At 44.7% G+C, this 20,392-nt stretch overlaps 1 protein-coding gene across 4 annotated transcripts in view; it reads left to right on the top strand.

Moving 5' to 3' along the window:
* ITGA7 (integrin subunit alpha 7) overlaps positions 1–20,392 on the top strand; it is a 229,684-nt gene that overhangs the window by 198,307 nt on the left and 10,985 nt on the right. For all 4 annotated transcript variants that reach the window (XM_075336951.1, XM_075336949.1, XM_075336948.1 and 1 more), the window contains 8 exons: positions 358–437; positions 10,637–10,714; positions 10,842–10,944; positions 12,070–12,252; positions 12,333–12,437; positions 15,246–15,359; positions 15,444–15,542; positions 15,728–15,853. In XM_075336951.1, coding sequence (XP_075193066.1) covers positions 358–437; positions 10,637–10,714; positions 10,842–10,944; positions 12,070–12,252; positions 12,333–12,437; positions 15,246–15,359; positions 15,444–15,542; positions 15,728–15,853 — 888 coding nt within the window. The remainder of the gene's footprint in view (positions 1–357; positions 438–10,636; positions 10,715–10,841; positions 10,945–12,069; positions 12,253–12,332; positions 12,438–15,245; positions 15,360–15,443; positions 15,543–15,727; positions 15,854–20,392) is intronic.

Below are 20,392 nucleotides of genomic sequence, written 5' to 3'. Positions count from 1 at the left end.
ATCACAGACAGCATTGTAATGAAAGGTAACACAGAACCCAGCATGCAGAATAGGTGGAGGTCAGACACAGCTAACCTCCTCCACCTCTCTGCACAGTGATCTCTGCACAGAAAATGCCAGAATACTTTTTCATAGAAAGCCAGATCTACTGTTTACTGTTATCTGTGGGCCAAGTTAAGCTTATCTCTTAACAGCAGTCGAACTCAGACAAAATGTTCACACTTATAATCAGGATTAGCAAAAAATAATGTTTCTCCATACCTAGTATAAATTATTAAAGGATAAGAAAAAGGGAAAAAAACCCTCAGATGATAGATTTTTTTTATCCTCTTGACTAATACAGTTTTTTTGTTTCAGGTGACTTTCTTCATGGTTATCAGCACCCAAGGAATTACTCTAGAGACCACTGAGTTGGAAGTGATGCTAGAGCTGGCTACGTAAGTCACAGTCTGCCATAATGTTCAGTAGATGTTATATGATTTAGTTTATAAAAACAACAGGAGATGATTTGTTTTCAGCTCTAGTTGCATATCATTGGTTCATGGAGGTTAGAAGTCCGAGGTCTATGAGAGATTTATAGAGTGGAATGGTGCTACTCTATTCAAGTCTATGGCGCTTAACATACAGTTAGGTCCAGAAATATTTGGACAGTGACACAATTTTCGCGAGTTGGGCTCTGCATGCCACCACATTGGATTTGAAATGAAACCTCTACAACAGAATTCAAGTGCAGATTGTAACGTTTAATATCTGATAGAAATTGTAGGAATTGTACACATTTCTTTACAAACACTCCACATTTTAGGAGGTCAAAAGTAATTGGACAAATAAACCTAACCCAAACAAAATATTTTTATTTTCAATATTTTGTTGCGAATCCTTTGGAGGCAATCACTGCCTTAAGTCTGGAACCCATGGACATCACCAAACGCTGGGTTTCCTCCTTCTTAATACTTTGCCAGGCCTTTACAGCCGCAGCCTTCAGGTCTTGCTTGTTTGTGGGTCTTTCCGTCTTAAGTCTGGATTTGAGCAAGTGAAATGCATGCTCAATTGGGTTAAGATCTGGTGATTGACTTGGCCATTGCAGAATGTTCCACTTTTTTGCACTCATGAACTCCTGGGTAGCTTTGGCTGTATGCTTGGGGTCATTGTCCATCTGTACTATGAAGCGCCGTCCGATCAACTTTGCGGCATTTGGCTGAATCTGGGCTGAAAGTATATCCCGGTACACTTCAGAATTTATCCGGCTACTCTTCTCTGCTGTTATGTCATCAATAAACACAAGTGACCCAGTGCCATTGAAAGCCATGCATGCCCATGCCATCACGTTGCCTCCACCATGTTTTACAGAGGATGTGGTGTGCCTTGGATCATGTGCCGTTCCCTTTCTTCTCCAAACTTTTTTCTTCCCATCATTCTGGTACAGGTTGATCTTTGTCTCATCTGTCCATAGAATACTTTTCCAGAACTGAGCTGGCTTCATGAGGTGTTTTTCAGCAAATTTAACTCTGGCCTGTCTATTTTTGGAATTGATGAATGGTTTGCATCTAGATGTGAACCCTTTGTATTTACTTTCATGGAGTCTTCTCTTTACTGTTGACTTAGAGACAGATACACCTACTTCACTGAGAGTGTTCTGGACTTCAGTTGATGTTGTGAACGGGTTCTTCTTCACCAAAGAAAGTATGCGGCGATCATCCACCACTGTTGTCATCCGTGGATGCCCAGGCCTTTTTGAGTTCCCAAGCTCACCAGTCAATTCCTTTTTTCTCAGAATGTACCCGACTGTTGATTTTGCTACTCCAAGCATGTCTGCTATCTCTCTGATGGATTTTTTCTTTTTTTTCAGCCTCAGGATGTTCTGCTTCACCTCAATTGAGAGTTCCTTAGACCGCATGTTGTCTGGTCACAGCAACAGCTTCCAAATGCAAAACCACACACCTGTAATCAACCCCAGACCTTTTAACTATTTCATTGATTACAGGTTAACGAGGGAGACGCCTTCAGAGTTAATTGCAGCCCTTAGAGTCCCTTGTCCAATTACTTTTGGTCCCTTGAAAAAGAGGAGGCTATGCATTACAGAGCTATGATTCCTAAACCCTTTCTCCGATTTGGATGTGAAAACTCTCATATTGCAGCTGGGAGTGTGCACTTTCAGCCCATATTATATATATAATTGTATTTCTGAACATGTTTTTGTAAACAGCTAAAATAACAAAACTTGTGTCACTGTCCAAATATTTCTGGACCTAACTGTATCTCTAAGCACAGAGCAGCGCTTAACTACCTAGATATCTTCAGAGCGTTATTCCAAGCCATGTAAAGCGGGTGATCAGATGCAACGGTGCAAAGAATGAGTCAGTGGTAACTGAATAAACATCAGTTTTATTAACTTTATACATAGTTACATAGTTACTTAGGTTGAAAAAAAGACCTAAGTCCATCTAGTTCAACCTTCCTCCACCAATTCTACATTTTGTCCCTAAGTCACTTATAACCAACAATGTTGTGTGTACTGAGGAAATCATCCAGCCTTTTTTTAAAAGCTGTTATAGTATCTGCCATTACTACCTCTTGTGGTAGGGCATTCCACAGTCTGACTGCTCTAACTGTAAAGAACCCTTTCCAATTTAGCTGCCGGAATCTCTTTTCTTCCACTCGCAGTGAATGCCCCCTGGTCCTTAGTATTGTCTTTGGAAGAAATAAGTCATGTACCAGTCCTTTATATTGACCACACATGTATTTATATATATAAATGAGATCTCCTCTGAGACGTCTTTTTTTTTAAGCTAAACATATCTAACTTTTTCAACCTGTCATCATATGGGAGGCCTTCCATCCCTTGTAGTAGCCTAGTTGCCTGCCTTTGAACTGATTCTAACTTCTGAATGTCCTTCTTAAAATGCGGAGCCCAAAACTGGATCCCATATTCCAGATGTGGTCTTAAGGCCCCTTTACACACTGAGACTTTCAGCGATCCCACCAGCGATTCCAACCTGGCCGGGATCGCTACAAAGTCTCTGGTGAGTCTCTGGTGAGCTGTCAAACAGGCAAACCTGGCCAACGACGCAACAGCGATCCGGACCTGCAGAACTACCTAGCTAGTCAAACACTGGAAACGAGTGATGTGTCACAATATCTGTCAATCACTATTCTCTGTCAGTCGGTCTCTCCCTCTCGGTCTCTATTCTCTCTCTGTCGGTCCGTCACTATCTCTGTCCCTCTCTCACAGTCTGTCAATCAGTTTCCCCCCCTCTCTCATACTCACCGTTCCCCGATCCCCGGCGCGGCGCTGCACGGCATTCACACTGCTGCGGCGGCTTTTACTATTTTGAAAAAGCCGGCCGCTCATTAAACAATTTCGTATTCCCTACTTTCCCCGCCCACAGGCGCCTATGATTGGTTGCAGTGAGACACGCCCCCACGCTGAGTGACAGGTGTCTCACTGCACCCAATCACAGCAGCCGGTGGGCGTGTCTATACTGTGCAGTGAAATAAATAATTAAATAATTAAAAAAAAACGGCGTGCGGTCCCCCCCAATTTTAATACCAGCCAGATACAGCCATACGGCTGAAGGCTGGTATTCTCAGGATGGGGAGCTCCACGTTATGGGGAGCCCCCCAGCCTAACAATATCAGTCAGCAGCCGCCCAGAATTGCCGCATACATTATATGTGACAGTTCTGGGACTGTACTCGGCTCTTCCCGGTAATAAGGAGTTAATGGCAGCCCATAGCTGCCACTAAATCCTAGATTAATCATGTCAGACGTCTCCCCGAGATTCCTTCCATGATTAACCTGTAAATTACAGTAAATAAACACACACAACTGAAAAATCCTTTATTAGAAATAAAAAACACAAACACATTCCCTCATCACCAATTTAATCAGCCCCAAAAAGCCCTCCTTGTCCGGCGTAATCCAGGATGGTCCAGCGTCGCTTCCAGCTCATCTGCATGGAGGTGACAGCTGGTGACAACCTCAGTGACAGCTCAGCTGATCGCGCTACTCACCTCAGTTGCTGCATGGAGCTGACCGGAGCGGCGGTGAGTAGCGCGATCAGCTGAGCTGTCACTGAGGTTACCCGCGGCCACCGCTGCATCCACCGCTGGATCCAGGTAACTTCAGTGACAGCTCAGCTGATTGCGCGGCTGTCTTCAGTTGCTGCGTGGAGGTGACAGGAGCGGCGGTGTCTTCAGCAGCTCCGGTCACCTGCATGCAGCAGAGCTGGATGCGACGCTGGAGGTCCGTGGATTACACCGGACAAGGAGGGCTTTTTGGGGCTTATTAAATTGGTGATGAGGGAATGTGTTTGTGTTTTTTATTTCTAATAAAGGATTTTTTCGGGTGTGTGTGTTTTATTTACTGTAATTTACAGATTAATCATGGAAGGTATCTCGGGGAGATGCCTGCCATTATTAATCTAGGACTTATTGGCAGCTATGGGCTGCCAATAACTCCTTATTACCCCGATTTGTCAACGCACCAGGGCAAATCGGGAAGAGCCGGGTTACATTCCCAGAACTGTCGCATCTAATGTATGTGGCAATTCTGGGCGGCTGCTGACTGATATTGTTAGGCTGGGGGGCTCCCCATAACGTGGGGCTCCCTATCCTGAGAATACCAGCCTTCAGCCGTATGGCTTTATCTGGCTGGTATTAAAATTGGGGGGGACCGCACGCCGTTTTTTTTAATTATTTAATTATTTATTTCACTGCACAGTATAGACCCGCCCACTGGCTGCTGTGATTGGGTGCAGTGAGATACCTGTCACTCAGCGTGGGGGCGTGTCTCACCCCAACCAATCATAGGCGCTTGTGGGCGGGGAAAGTAGGGAATACGAAATTGTTTAATGAGCGGACGGCTTTTTCAAAATAGTAAAAGCCGCCGCAGCAGTGTGAATGCCGTGCAGTGCCGTGCCGGGGATCAGGGATCGGTGAGTATGAGAGAGGAGGGGAAAATGACCGACAGACTGTGAGAGAGGGACAGAGATAGTGACGGACCGACAGAGAGAGAATAGAGACCGAGAGGGAGAGACCGACTGACAGAGAATAGTGATTGACAGATATTGTGACACATCACTCCTTTCCAGTGTTTTAAGTCCCCTTTACACACTGAGACTTTGCTGCACAGCGGGAAACAAAGGACCAAAGAATGGTCCTGAACGATTTGTAGCGATCAGCAACTTCACAGCAGGGGCCAGGTCGCTGATGTGTTTCACACACTGCAATGTTGCTGGGGAGGTCGCTATTACGTCACAAAACCGGTGACGTTACAGCGATGTCGTTTGCGATGTTGCAGTGTGTAAAGCCACCTTTACAAGTGATTTATAGAGGGGTAACAATGCGTTTGGATCCTGGGATCTAATCTCTCTTTTTATATATCCTAGAATCTTGTTAAACAAATTAAGGATTATGAGAGATAACAATATGCCACTATGCCACAAATAACAGTGATAGATTCTAGTACTTCACATAGGATAAATCAGCAACACAGATAGCTGGAACACAATCACAGTATTTACACGGTATAAAGGGGGCTTTACACGCTACGACATCGCTAATGCGAACTCGTTGGGGTCACGGATTTGGTGACGCACATCCGGCCGCATTAGCGATGCCGTTGCGTTTGACACCGATGAGCGATTTTGCATCGTTGCAAAAACGTGCAAAATCGCTCATCGGTGACATGGGGATCCATTCTCAAAAATCGTTACTGCAGCAGTAACGAGGTTGTTCCTCGTTCCTGCGGCAGCACACATCGCTCCGTGTGACACCGCAGGAACGCGGAAGCTCTCCTTACCTGCCTCCGGCCACAATGCGGAAGGCAGGAGGTGGGCGGGATGTTACGTCCCGCTCATCTCCGCCCCTCCGCTTCTATTGGGCGGCCGCTCAGTGACGTCGCTGTGACGCCGCACGGACCGCCCCCTTAGAAAGGAAGCGGTTCGCCGGTCACAGCGACGTCGCCGGGCAGGTAAGTACGTGTGACGGGTCTGGGCGATGTTGTTCGCCACGGGCAGCGATTTGCCCGTGTCGCGCAACAGATGGGGGCGGGTACCCACACTAGCGATATCGGGACCGATATCGCAGTGTGTAAAGCCCGTTTTACTCTTATTACTAAAGCCTGCTTTACACGTTACAATTTATTGTGCAATCGCATTTGCGATCGCACCCGCCCCCATAGTTTGTGCGACACGGGCAATTAGTTGCTCGTGTCGCACAATGTTGTAACCCCCTGTCACACGTACTTACCTTCCAAACGACCTCGCTGTGGGCGGCAAACATCCACTTCCTGAAGGGGGAGGGACGTTCGGTGTCACAGCGACGTCACACAGCGGCCGGCCAATAGAAGCCGAGGGGCGGAGATGAGCGGAACATAAACATCCCGCCCACCTTCTTCCTTCAGCATTGCCAGCGGCCGCAGGTAAGCTGCAGTTCATCATTCCCGGGGTGTCAATGTCATGTGTGCTGCCCCGGGTACGATGAACAACAGGACGTGAGATTTTTAGAAAATGAGCGACGTGTCAGCGATGAACGAGAAGGTGAGTATTTCTGCTCGTTCATAGCTGTCACACGCTACGATATCACTAATGATGCCGGATGTGCGTCACTTACAACATGACCCCGCCGACATCTCGTTAGATATATCGTAGCTTGTAAAGCTTTACGGTCACTGTTGGCGTTATCGTACTCTGAATTCCTCTAGCACTAAAACGTCAGTGTCACTCTGTTTGTTACTGTTGTCTTCTTATCTAACAATACTATACAGTGTACAGGGCCTAGCGGGGTCGGAGACGCTGCTCGTTAGGCCGTAATTCCAAAACTGTATTGGCTAGCTGAATTTTTGTTCTGAAGCGCGGCCTAAGTCCACACTCAAAACTGCATCTCTTGCACAGGAAGCAACAGCTTTGCTATGGATGTTGACAAGCATAGTCTATAGCTTGACCATGAAATTGGGGCTCTGGACCTTGACCAGCATAGCCTGGTGTTCCTCAGATACGTTTACTGGCGCAGGTGACGGGATTCCACTGGCTTGATCACAGGCTGTTACTGGTGCTGAACACAGGTTTTTACTGGCACTGATCCTGTGGTTCTACTGGTACTAATCACGGACACAGGTCAGGGTCTCCTACTTAGCTTATGTGACGAATCTTCCTCTCAGTTCAGGCCACCAATCTTGTTCTCCTTTTCTGCTCAGGTCACGAATCTTCATCTCAGCTAGAGTCACTGTCCTACCTTTCTGTTTGGGTCAAGGATCTTTCGCTCAGCTCAGGCCCTCTCTGGGATCTGACCGCTCTAGGACCTTTTTGTGATGATGGGGCTGTCAGCCCACTTCACTGCCTTATGACCTTCCTGGAATAGGATACTGGCAGAAACAACTCTCCTCTTGGCGACTAGAATTTTTATATTTAGCCGCTGCGATACAACTGTCACGTGACTTGGTGTATTTTCTAAGCCCTTCCCTTCATGAAACACTCACCAAGCACTTTTAGCTCATATCTGCTTCTTATTACCTTTGGCCAGCAGATGGCGGTGTTTCCTTGCAGACATTTGTGCATCCCCTTATAGCCAAAACCAGGAGGGGGTTATAAATGTAGAAGTGGTGCACATGTTTCTATTATACTTTTCTTTTAATTGTCCCACTTCTGGTTTTGGCTTACAAATACTGAGGTAAAAAAATATCAAGAAATACTCAACATGTGCACATAGCCTTAGATTTTGATTAAGGTGCCTGCATCAATTCAACTTTTTCTGGTTGGAGTTTTGTATATAGATTAACATATAGTAGAATATGCAAGGGAAGTTACTCAATGTGCTTACTAGTATCCAAAATATCCCTTCAATATAGATAAAAGCTAATTTTGATTAAAACCCAGACAACATATACACACAAAGTAAATGTGTTTGGTATAATACAGTGTGCACCAATACACATGTGTGGCTTATATATCGGATAGTAGAAAAATCTTAAAAATGGGAGAAAATCTAGGTAGCCCTAAGGTCTGATACTGCCTTACCTCAGAGGATGGCGCCCCAAAAATAACGGACGGACATTATGCCTCCCCTGCTCAACGTATACTCTCCCTCTCTGTACCTATAAAGCTGTAAAGTGATCACCCACCAATACCAAATTATATATAGAAAAGGTGAGATAAAGGCTTAACCAAACCAAACGCAATGGTAAATAGTCAATACCTCACTTACAATACTAGAATCAATGTTCACATATACACTACTCACGAAACGTTAGCGATATTTGGCTTTTGAGTGAAATTTAAGGATGATCCTAAAATGCATTCTAGCCTTTCCAGGTGAACTTAATGTGACCATCTCTAAACTTTTGATTGTACATGTCCAACCGTTCAGGGTTTCAGTACATTTTGCACAACTTGGTATTTTCTAAGAAGAAGCTTAAAGGGGTATTCCTTGGTATTTGCCAAGATCCTATCCCAATATGTAGTAGGTGTAATAACATAAACAAATACTTCCAATTAGAAATGTAGTATAGTTCTCCTGATATAGCCATGTATCTTACCTCATGTGCAGGGCATTGCAACTTAGGTATCCATGGTTAAGACAACGAGCAACTAACTAACTGTTACTATATGCTTGGACATAACTATGGATACCTAAGCTGCAATGCCTTGCACATGAGATAAGAGACATGGCTATATCAGGTGAACTGCACTACATTTCTTATTGGAGGTATTTGCTAATATTTTTTTTATTATTATTATTATTATGGCTACTATATATTGAGGCTTCAAACAGGATGTTTTCAGACTGAAAAGGCCACTGAGCTTAGAGTATCATAGAGTGTCATCAGCAAGTTCCAACAGAGATACAGAGAGACTGAAAATGTCATAGAAAACCATAAAAGTGGACATCCTTTGGTCACATCACACACTGATGACCACTAAATTGTAAACAATGCCTTTTGGAACTGGATCATTAATGTCACATCACTCCATGCACACTTAAATGGAATCTGTTAGCAGATTTTTGCTACCTCATCTGAGAGCAGCATCCTGAATCCAATTATGTATCATTTAGATTAATGTAAGCAGCCATTCTGACACAGTGAAAAATGTTAGATTTTGCATGTAGCACTGCTGGTAGAGCTGCTACCACCCACGCCAGGCTTTCAATGTACATTTCCATGAATAGAAGCTGCTAATCACAGAAGGGGGGCAGAGTCAGACTACATCTCATGTGCTGCAGAGACCCACTAATGATAAAGATTAGAGGCTTAAACTAACATTGCAGATAAAGAAAAAAAGACTTTGAGATAAGAAATGGAGGGCTGAATTCTCTGTTTTAACTCTTGTAGCATGCTGGTTTTAGATTACATTGTAGAAACCTACTGATAGAGTCCCATTAAGGGATATGAGAGACATCCAAGTGTCATGTCAGACCACCAGGCACAGGCGTCATCTGCGCTGCACGAGGGACCTGTTGGGCCTCAGTGCTGTTCACTAATGAAAGTTGACACACACACAGCAGAGATGATGGCCGCCAATGATATTGAAGACATCAATAAGAGCACTATGCATGAGCCACTGTTGTCACCAGTCAAGCCTTTGGTGTTGGTCATGTTACAGTGTGGGCAGGTGTGTGTAGTCAATACAGAACTGCCCTACACTTTGTGAATACTACAGTGACAAGCCCTTACTATTTGATTAACATCATCAACCCATTCATTATGCCTCTGCGTGAACAACACAGGCCTAATATCATCTTCATGGACGACAATACTCCAGCTCATCGAGGTCGCATCATTAGGGAATGGCTGCTGGAGACTGGGGTACCTCAAATAGAGTCCTTGCACTCTCTTCAGAACTGAATCCCACAGAAAACCTATGGGATTAGCTGAGTCGCCATGTAGAGACTTGTACCTCTGGACCCCAGAACGTCAATGACCTGAGGGCCGCCCTTTGCTGAAAAATGGGATGCCATGCCTCAGCATATAATAATGCGTCTTCTGAACAGCAAGAGATTTAAATACTAGTTTAAGATCCACTCATATTGAAGAGATAAATTGGGGTATAGACTTCATTGCACTAAAATGTCCCCTATATGGCCATTGTGCATATCCGCAATCCATGAACACTAGAGTTGAACACATGACCATTTCATTATTTCCTTCAGGGTGGGGTCAAACAAGCGTATGGCATCCAATGATTCCCTCATGCGAGAAAACCGGATGCGATATGCTGATGACACTTGGCTCAAACTCTGCTTCGAGCGTGATCCGAGTGTCATTCTACTGTGCTCCTATTCTCTCGCATGCTAGAATCTGATCATAGGTGAGGAGAAGATGGAGACATTATTGTCTCCATTTTCTCCATTGCCTATCTCTGTGTATATTGGACGTCACTTATAAAACGTTTGCATTCAGACAGAGTTCTGGTGATCAGTGGAGGTCCTAGTAGTGGAGGTAAGAAGTCTCGTGCATACATGCATCTTACCATTATTTGAATGTGATACCACAAATGATGGTTTTCGTGGATTACCAGATTTGGTTTTTACAAAGTCTCCAACTCCAAGACCATGCTAAATAACCAGAATTTATTGGACCAGTGGTCCTGTTTTGGGTTGTTTGAGTATTTTAGCATTCATATACTTGTGTCTTGCAGGATAAGTGAACAGAAAAACCTGACTTCTGTGTTTGCCAAAGCCAAAGTGATTATTGAGCTTCCCCTTTCTGTCTCTGGGTAAGTAACCAATCCTATTACTGGGACATGCATCAATTATTTAATATCATTATATAGATAAAGAGCAATATTGTTTGCCACAAAGCTCATGTAATATTGAGAGACATTTTGCTGTTTTCGGTTATAGGGAGGCCACACCTAATAGACTGTATTATAGTGGAGAGGTAAAGGGCGAGTCTGTAATGAAGAATGAGGAGGATGTGGGCAGTCCGGTAGATGTTGAAGTTACCGTAAGTTTATTTACTCTTGTGTTACATATAGTCTTATATTCGCCATTCTCCTATGTCCGTAATGAACAATACCTATAACCTCTTCAGGTAATGTCCACAAGTTGTAGATTAGATGCATATTTTCAGTGTGGAGTGCGCTGCCCCTTCTATCCACAGGCTGTTAGTGGCATTGCAGCCCAGTCCCATTCATTTCAATGAAACCAAGCTGCAATATTAGACCCAACTCATAAACAGTTTTGCTGCTGTTTCTAGAAGAAAGCAGCCATGTTTTTGCAATCCTGAATAATGCCATTAATGGTGAATTGTTTGGGCTACCACTCTAAAAAAGCTACAGTACATGCGTGTACCTTAATAAGACAGTTCACTTTAATTTTTTTTATTTTTTTCATATATTGCTAGTTCTGGGAGAATACAAGGGGTGTTTAGGACTATGGAAAACACTAGACTATAATTGTCAGAGAGCTGTTCTTGCCGCTAAAAAATTGTTTTTCTTAGAACCATCTCAAATGGTCGCTTCCGACAAAGTATCAGAACAATGAAACTGAGATAAAGTAATAGAACATTTCACTAGTTTTAGCATGGTGAACTGGCCTATCATAGAATAGCGGTTGCAGAGCTGAATAAAATGTAAGTTTATTTTTTACTTTCTCATCTCTATAAAGATTACATTTGAATATTTGCTTAGTCCAAGGGGGCATTACGAGGTGTAATTTTCTGGGGGTGTTGACTTTTTCCCCTGAATGACATTGACCAGTTATAAGCAGTTGGTGTCATGCACAGGGGAAAAAGAACAAGGGCCCAGAGAAACTTAGAACTGGCTTTTTCTGTGTGAGATATGTAATGATACACAGCCCAACTCTACTCCTTGATCTCTACACATACTGTGTAGAATACAGCAGAGCTATGTCCCATTACAAACACCTCTTGCAGCTTTCATCTCACTGCAGACAGTGGGAGGGGAGGACTAGTACAGCAGAGATCAGTGTCTTGAGATGAGAGCTGCAGATGTAGAGAGATGTTGTAAAGACATATAGCTCTGATCTACTCATGGCTACAACAAAAATTTTTCTGCATATAAAATCAGTGCAAGGAAGTATTTGCTCACAAGTTTTTACTGTTCTTTAGGTCTCAAACAGAGGAAAGTCTTTACGTACCCTGGGGTCTGCATACCTAAATCTTATGTGGCCACATGAAATGGCCAATGGAAAATGGCTGCTATACCCAATGAAGATTCAATTAAAGGAGAAGGAGCAGTCTGGACGTAGTATGGAGTGTAGCCCCATTAGTGCGGTCAACCCCCTCAGACTTGTAAGTACCTTCTCTATGTGATTATACTCCATACTGAGGCTACTGCACGTCATCCACTTTAACCTCTTTTCATTCTCTAGGATACAGTGAGATCGGATTCAAGTTCTTTGGTACCAATTGCCAGTCAGCGTTCTGCAAGCCGATGGTCACTAACGTATCCAACTAAGAAGAAGGATGTTGTTTTGGTAACTATTAGCATGATATTTTCAGACATGTAAATCATACAAATACAGGGTGGATTTTACACGGGATGTCCACTTCTGGACAATCCCATCCTAACTGCTAAAGTGTCCTACAAGAAATAATAAACAAAACATATACAGTATACATCTCCTGTATCAGGGCCGTTCCTGCAATGCTGGTGCTTTGTCTCCAGCGGTCATTTCATATCATTATGTCATGTGACTGCTTCAGCAAATTATAGGCCGCTAATCGTTTGCAGCTTTTTCATATTTTGTCAGAGCTGAGGTCTGCTCTGATGATATAGTGAAGGGTACAGCAATCTGTGTTTCTGCACACATGTGAGGACATATAATAATCTTCTGAACAACATGAGATTTAAATACTAGTTTAAGATCCACTCATATATTTCCACTCAAGATTTTAATAAAATCTTAAAAATGGGAGAAAATCTAGGTAGCCCTAAGGTCTGATAGTGAAAGCCCCTCAGGATGCACATCTGCAAACACGTTCTGAAGGAACATCAGAGATGCCAATCAAAGCCAGCTAAAATGAAAATAAAACTCTACAATGTAAGGCTATGTTCACATGTCCTGTAGTCATCCGTTAGAACAGATCCATTGGGAAACTGTTTTCTTGCAGATCCTTTTTTTTAACATGGAAGTCTATGGATAACGGATACGTTAATGGATTGCTATTTAGCTATCCGTTGTACTTGCATTTGTAACGGATCCGTTGTTTTCTTAACAGGTTCATTACAAATGAATGATAAATACAAATCCGTTAATGGATCCGTTGTCCACAGACTATACAAGTTAAAAATGGATCTGGCTGACATACATTATTTAACAATGGACAAAAAAGTTGTATTTGCACAAGTATTTTGCAAACAGATCTCTAACAGATCCGTGAACACGGATGACTACAGGCCATGTGAACCCAGCCTAAGGAAAAATTAATTGAACACGTTCATTTATTGGATAACCTCTTTAAAGTGTCACAGCTATTGTACTTAGTACCTTGAACAGAAACATTTATAAGATACTTATTGCTGTTGGCGTGCACAGCATCTGCAGGCTTATGCTACATTGCCTATGGTAGAAAATAGAAGGCACTGTGTAATAGTATACTTGTCATTTCAGGAAACTTGTGTGTGTGTGCATGAAGAATTACACTATTTCTGGCTGTTAAAGAACTTGTATTATGTATTTTTAACCAGCTTTTCTCTCTCCATCCTCTATTTAAGTTTCAATCGTCTCTGAGCTAGTGGGTGTGGATTAGCTGTTATGATGTCCCCATACACAGAATACAGACAGTTGTATCCCTGCTTTTCTTACTCTGTAACACACAGACAGAAGCATGGAGGATAATATACAGTAGATCTGAGCAGTGTAGTCGTGACTCCAGCTCTGGAATTCGATAAATTACTACTAAATGTAGAACTGGTGGAGGAAGGTTGAACTAAATGGACCTAGGTCTTTTTTCAACCTAAGTAACTATGTAACTATGTAACTTTCTAGAGAAGTTGCAGCACACATCTGTTTTTCTGTGTCATCTTCCTTCTCTTCCCCTCCCCTCTCCATAGAATAGAAGCTGTAGCCTGATACTTCACTGTAGTATCAGTCCGTCATGCTTTAAACAAGATGGATTTGAGCTGTTGGGGAGTTCAGGAGGCATGGAGGAAAGGTGAAGAGGCTCATAAGTGAAGAGAAGTCTATTTTTCTCCCGTGGGCACATGGCCTTATAGTTGATTTTAGTTTTGATTTATAAAATTTGTTGAAAGGATATTAACTATTTTATTGCTAAACAGTAGTTTGATATATGTTTAGTTCCTCTCTAGACTTTACTATGTGACCTCTCTGGTTTGCTGGGTTCAGGTCTCCTCCTGTCATCCCCCATGCTGATGAAGCAGATAATGGCTGCTCTATGTCCCAAGTAACACTTTTTTTCGTTTCCCAACAAGGTCTGAATGATGAATGATTCTGCTGAAAGCTGAAATCTACAACAACGGATAGGATTGTTAGGCCCTGTGCCCACGGGAGAAAATACCTGCGGATTTTGCCGCAGAAAACCTGCAGATTTTTTTGGCTTTTCCAAACAAATCCGCAGGTTTACGCAAGGACAGACACTCCCCGTGTTATCCTATGGGATTTAGGGAGTGCTGTATTAATGCTGCGGTTTTTGCGCCTGCGGAAAAATGCTGCGGATATCCTGCAGCCGTATGTAACTGCATGTCAATTATTCATGCGGATTGTTCCGCGCGGATTTTTATACTTACCTGCCTTGATTGAAGACACCGGAGACTCTTCCTTCAGTGTAGAAGAGCGGGACGAAGCCAGGTGCGGGCTGCAAGGGATGGGCGGGGCCTGCACGAGCTGAAATCATGTGACCGCCCGAGCTCCGGGCATCTGACAGCTGGAGCTTGATCAGGAGCCGGCCGGAAACCAAGTTGCTGTGCAATACAGGTAAGTATGAACTCACCGATCACTCCAGCACTTGTTCTGCATTGAGGATGCAGTGGCCAAGCCATGGTACTGTATCCTCAATGCAGAATGCCTGCAGCATATCCGCAGGACCTCTGTACCAAAAACACAGCACAACTCAGACAAAGTTGTGCTGCGGATTTCTGGGAGCTCCTGCGGAATATCCAGCATGGCCTACTCAGTATCGGAGGAGTGGGTGCCCCTGCAGTAGTGTCAATGCGTTGTGCATACTTGCTGAACTAGTCCACTTTTCCATACTAAAAAAATGCTGCTATAACACAGTATACACACTATGGTATGTCTGATATACTCTTTTTTTTTTTTTTTCAGGACTGTGCACGAGGATCTGCACATTGTGTGGTATTTCAATGTCCACTGTACAGTTTTGACCAGCAAGTGGTTCTCAATGTTCATGGTCGGCTTTGGAATAGCAGCTTTTTAGAGGTGACTTTATCTATTATTATATTCTTACCTTTTTTGTTACAGATTTCAGCCCTTATTTTATATATACTCTTGTTTTATCTATAGGATTATCCATCTGGTAGTAATATAGAAGTCGTAATCAGGGCGAACATTACTGTCAAGTCAAGTATTAAGAACCTGGTGCTAAGAGATGCTACAACACAGGTACCACCAACTCATATCTTCAGTAATCCCTATTTTGTAGTCTGTATAGAACATACTATTGGTATATTTGCTAACATAAAAAATGAATCAAAATAATCAAATTACCAACATATATTGTACATGTACAGGAGGGTTAATTAATTTTCTTTTTTGGGAAACGTTACTGATTGCGGTCACGTTTGCAGATTTCTATGATGCTGTATTCAGACCTGGATGTTGTGGTTCATGGTGGCATTCCCTGGTGGATCATCCTTATTGCGGTGCTTGCTGGCATTCTGCTTCTCTTACTGTTAGTTTTAATCCTCTGGAAGGTAAGACGTGACTTTTTCTAATGCATAATATACAACATTTTTCATATTGATTGCATATCATACTAGTGGTCATTAAAGCCAGTAGGAGAAGTGATGGTGAAGGCATCCTGTAAGCAGACCACATGTAACAGTCATGTCACATATTTTAGGTACAATGCACTATTGCGGAGACTTGTTGACTCACAAGTAGAGATGACCGGATCCATACAGTAAAGTTCGGTTTTGTACAGAACACGGACTTTACAAAAAAATCAATGTTCGAATTCGGAGTTCAGGTGCTTTACGTATGTAAACCACTTGAGCGAGCATCGCTGTGCTTGATTACCCTCGGTGCTCGGCCCAGTTTGCAGTGTTTGAATGCTTCGCACTGGGGGTAAAGTCAGCGTTATCAGATATAGGGTGTACAAAAAAAATTAAAAAACTTTCCCTCCCCCACAAGTGCTCTGTCTATGGCTGGCTGTATGTGGGTGGATACCTGAACTGCCCAATCAGTGACTTCCACTGGGGTTCAGGTCAAGTCCGGGTGCAGAACTGAATTTTATCTAAAGTCTGGCTGAACCGAACTTCAACGGGTTCACTCATCTCTACTCACAACACGATCCCGCCTGACACAATGGCTTTATAAAGGTTGTCCTAGCCAGACGTTTTCACTTATGGCTCTAGTTTTTAGTCTACACATTCATTCCCATTATATTACTTCTCTGCTTCTATTCTAAATATTTACTATTACATTTATGATCTGTTTTGTTTCTTAGACCTCAAGGTTTCCATTGAGGTTCTAGTCTTTTTAACAGCAATAATTGTGCTATGTGCTGCACTGTTCTTGCCATCAAAAGTGAAAGACTTGCTTATGGAACCCCTGATAGAGTGTAATGTCACAGAATAGAATGTAGCCGTCGGTGTATTCCTCTACTGTCTTAATACATTTTTCTCTTTGCCAATATTTCATATTAGCAGCTTTATAAAAATGTAACTCAATATGGTGCGTGTCCTTTTTTGATACTGAGACAATGTATCTACTTAAAGGGGTATATTATGTATCCCTTGTCCCCCATGTGAATGAAGTGTCAGTGTGCTAGTGTTTTCATCGCTCCAATAGACCGTGAATAGAGCAGTTTTGAATCATGCACCCTCTCCTCTATTCACATGGGGGGCACGGAGCCCCATTTGTGACTAGTGATCTTCGTACCCCTACATTTTGTATTGTGGCTAAGTGATACATGTTGGCCCCTTAAAAGGAGTCTGTCGCCCAAACTATACATTTCCAACTAACCACATAGTCTATTAGGAGATGGACCAGCAATATAATTTGTTCTTTTTGTTTAGGTCTCATCCTCCATTGCCTCCTAAAAACAATTTTTTTTATTAATATTCAAATAAGGGTACTCAGTACACCATTGCGCACCGTTCCACTCACTTATTTAAATTACAACCACTCCCTATGTTGATTGACAGCACTCACTAGCCCACAGTCAGCGATATCTGAAGATAAATCTCCATTATGTATGCACTGTTGTGAAGCCCCGCAGGTGTAGTGTCGGTGTCGGTGCATTACCTTCAGGGACTCCACGTTGCTGGATCTCCGTCACTGGTAGGAAATCTTCTTGTTTGATCGTGACGCCACTCTCAGTATTGCGGCCAGTAGGGACCGCCACTGCAGGTTGAGGGTCGCCTGGGGCTGATGGTATGTGCAGTTAGATGTAGGAGCCTCCTGAGAGTGAGGCAAGCCCCAGGGCCCTGTGTAGGTTTGTAGTACCACAAGTCGCAGAATGACCACACAGGCAGGATGTCTTTCAGGGTTTTTACTCACTTCAGGTGGCAGGGTGAGTAACCCGGGCGTAGCTGAGATGAACCAGGTGGGAACCAGGTATCCTTCAGGCTGACTTTATGAGGGTGACTACTGACTCGCCTTCCTTAGCCCTTGGTGGTTTGGGGTGACCCCGACTTTGAGTCCCTATGGGGGCCACCCAGGGAAGATGCTGCAGCCTCTCTCCCCTTGTTGTTTGCCGTGTGCTTGTTCCCCGGACCAGGCCACTCCAGCCTCTTGCCTCCTATGACCTATGGGCCCTCACTGCGGTTACGTGGCTGCGGCTTTTGTGGTGATGTGGTGTGGGCTTTGAGAGCCCCACACCGGCAGGTTTAGCAGAAGAAAGCTGGATCTATCTTCGCTTCGGGATCTGCCGCCCGGTTGGGCCTGGTGCTCTCTAGCAGTCTCCTTACTTCCCACTCCGTGCACTCTCTAGCTGAAGCTGGCTTTCAGGCAGCACTCCTAGTTGACCGTTCTCCCCCGTCTGTAGCCACTGCGCGGGCGCTGTTAGACAGCAACAGCCCCACAGGTCTGCTCCTCACTGAGCCCTATGGAGTTCTGCTCTAACTGACTCACTGCTCCTCCTCTCCTGTTCTTGCCTACGCCACCTAGCAACCAGACTCTCCACCACACCCCTTGAGAGGAGATGGAGGCTCTACCCCCTCCACTATTCCAGTGAAGGTGAAGGCTTGCCCCCTCCTGGGATCCCCAGGGGTCCTCTCATGGGTACATGTGTGAGACCTGATCACTATGCGCCTGTGTTCCACACCCCTGTCAGCCTTCTGGATTACCTGTATTGTACTGTTCCCAGCATGGGTGCAGCACTCAGTGGTGCCTGACCAGGTCAGGGGCGCCACATTCCCCCTTAGTTATCACCAGCACGTCCTCGGGCTGCAAGACAACATTTTAAAATGCATAAAACATTAAAACATGTAAAACATTTTTAAAAGCACCAGGTATCAGACATCACCACCCTCCACCCACAAGTCCGTTAACCCACCCAAAACCCTCTCAGGAGGCAGGTCACCGGTTCTGTTGGTAACCAGGTCTGGGCCATCCGTTTCCCCAGACCTTTCCTCCAATCTTCCTCTCCCGTTGGCCGCGACTTCAGCCACTTCTGGCAGGATGTAGAGGCGGCTTTCATGGGCTGGTGGTTTCAGGGTATACCTGGCCTGGTGGATCCGCGCCGTCAGCCTCTTCTGGCAGGATTCAGAGGCGGCCTCCACAGTTGGTGCTGACCAGGTACCCTCTTTGTGGTGGTGAGCCAAGGCCCCATAAACAGGCGTGCTCTCTGGTCGCAGGTGAGCCAAGGCCCTTTTCTACGGACGGGCCCCCCCTGGTTGCAGACGAGCCAAGCCCCTAAACAGGCTGGCCCTGGTGGTGGTGCCACTGGTGTAACTTTTTACACTGCGAGAGTTTGTGGCTATAGCAAGTTCATAGCCTTAAGTTTTATTTCTCACAATAGTTTTTGTGGGCGCATTTCTTAAACGTTGCAAACAAAACTTGTCAAAACTTTAACTTCTGTACTTCTTTTCTGTACTTTACTTTACTCCTCTTTTTCACTAGGGCGAGGGCACGTTGGGCACTGGCACCTGTGACTTTCTTGCTCTTTGTCTCTTTCTTCATCTGTGGTTGCCTCATCTGTAGGTTCTGTGTCTTTCCTTTCTTGGTCTGCATCTGATTCCTTTTCTGTATCTGTTTCTTTATCTCGGTCTTGTCTTTCTTGTCTTTCTTGTCTTTCTTGTCTTTCTTGTCTTTCTTGTCTTTCTTGTCTGGGACATGGTGCTACGTCTAAGGCATAGTAGCCCCTTTCTCCTTGATGTAAGGTGAACTGTACTAAGTCCCCAATTTTCAAATTTCTGCCTGAATGTCCTCTGGGCAGGTGGGCTTGAACATCTCTCCGATTTACAAATATGCCTTCTTTTATTCCTTTTACCACAATAAAGCCGTATCCGCTTTTCAAGTTGAAGTCCTCTACTATCCCTCTGTAAAGGGGTCCTCTAGCCTGGGCTTTGGACCTTCTTAGGCACCTTTTCTCCTCCAGGTCTCTGGCTGTGACCTCCCTCTGCTCTGGAGACTGTGGTGTTGGAGGACGCTTTGTTCTGCTGCGCCTTGTCTTGCGGGCTGGATTCATGCTTGCAGGCTTCCAGGTGAGGTCTTTAGGTTGATCTTCATCTGCTGACGGTGTCAAGTCTTCCTCCTCCCAGCGGGAATAGGGCAGCATCTCCGGCTCTGGGTAGGGGTCTGCTGCGGTTGGCGTCGGAGTCAGCCCTTCTGCTTCATGGTCTCCTCTCCCCCTTAGTTCTTCGCTGCACTCCTTTGGTGGCAGTGCTGGGGATGGGCTGTCTTCAGCTGGTCTGGGCGGTAGACTCTCTGGCGCAGCTGCAGGGGTTGCCTGTATTTCCTTGGGGGTATACGGAGGGAGCAGGTACCGATCCACCATCTCTTGTGGGAACTGGGCCTCTAGGTCAGCCTTCAGCTTCCAATATTCAGGATCCTCTCCTATCAGGGTCTTTCTAGCAGGGACCTCTGTGGACTGGGGAGCGGTGTCTGCTCTGGCCTTGCAGGCCGGGGAAAATGATGAGGTAGTCTTCTCTTCTTGGCGGGCCGCGCCCTGTATGGCGGCGGCCTGGTCTTGGCGGGCCGCGCCCGGCATGGCGGCGGCCTGGTCTTGGCGGGCCGCGCCTGGCATGGCGGCGGCCTGGTCTTGGCGGGCCGCGCCTGGCATGGCG

Source organism: Anomaloglossus baeobatrachus, chromosome 2 (genome assembly GCF_048569485.1).
Source record: "Anomaloglossus baeobatrachus isolate aAnoBae1 chromosome 2, aAnoBae1.hap1, whole genome shotgun sequence".
Classification (NCBI taxonomy): domain Eukaryota; kingdom Metazoa; phylum Chordata; class Amphibia; order Anura; family Aromobatidae; genus Anomaloglossus; species Anomaloglossus baeobatrachus.
This window is presented reverse-complemented; position numbering and strand designations above follow the sequence as displayed.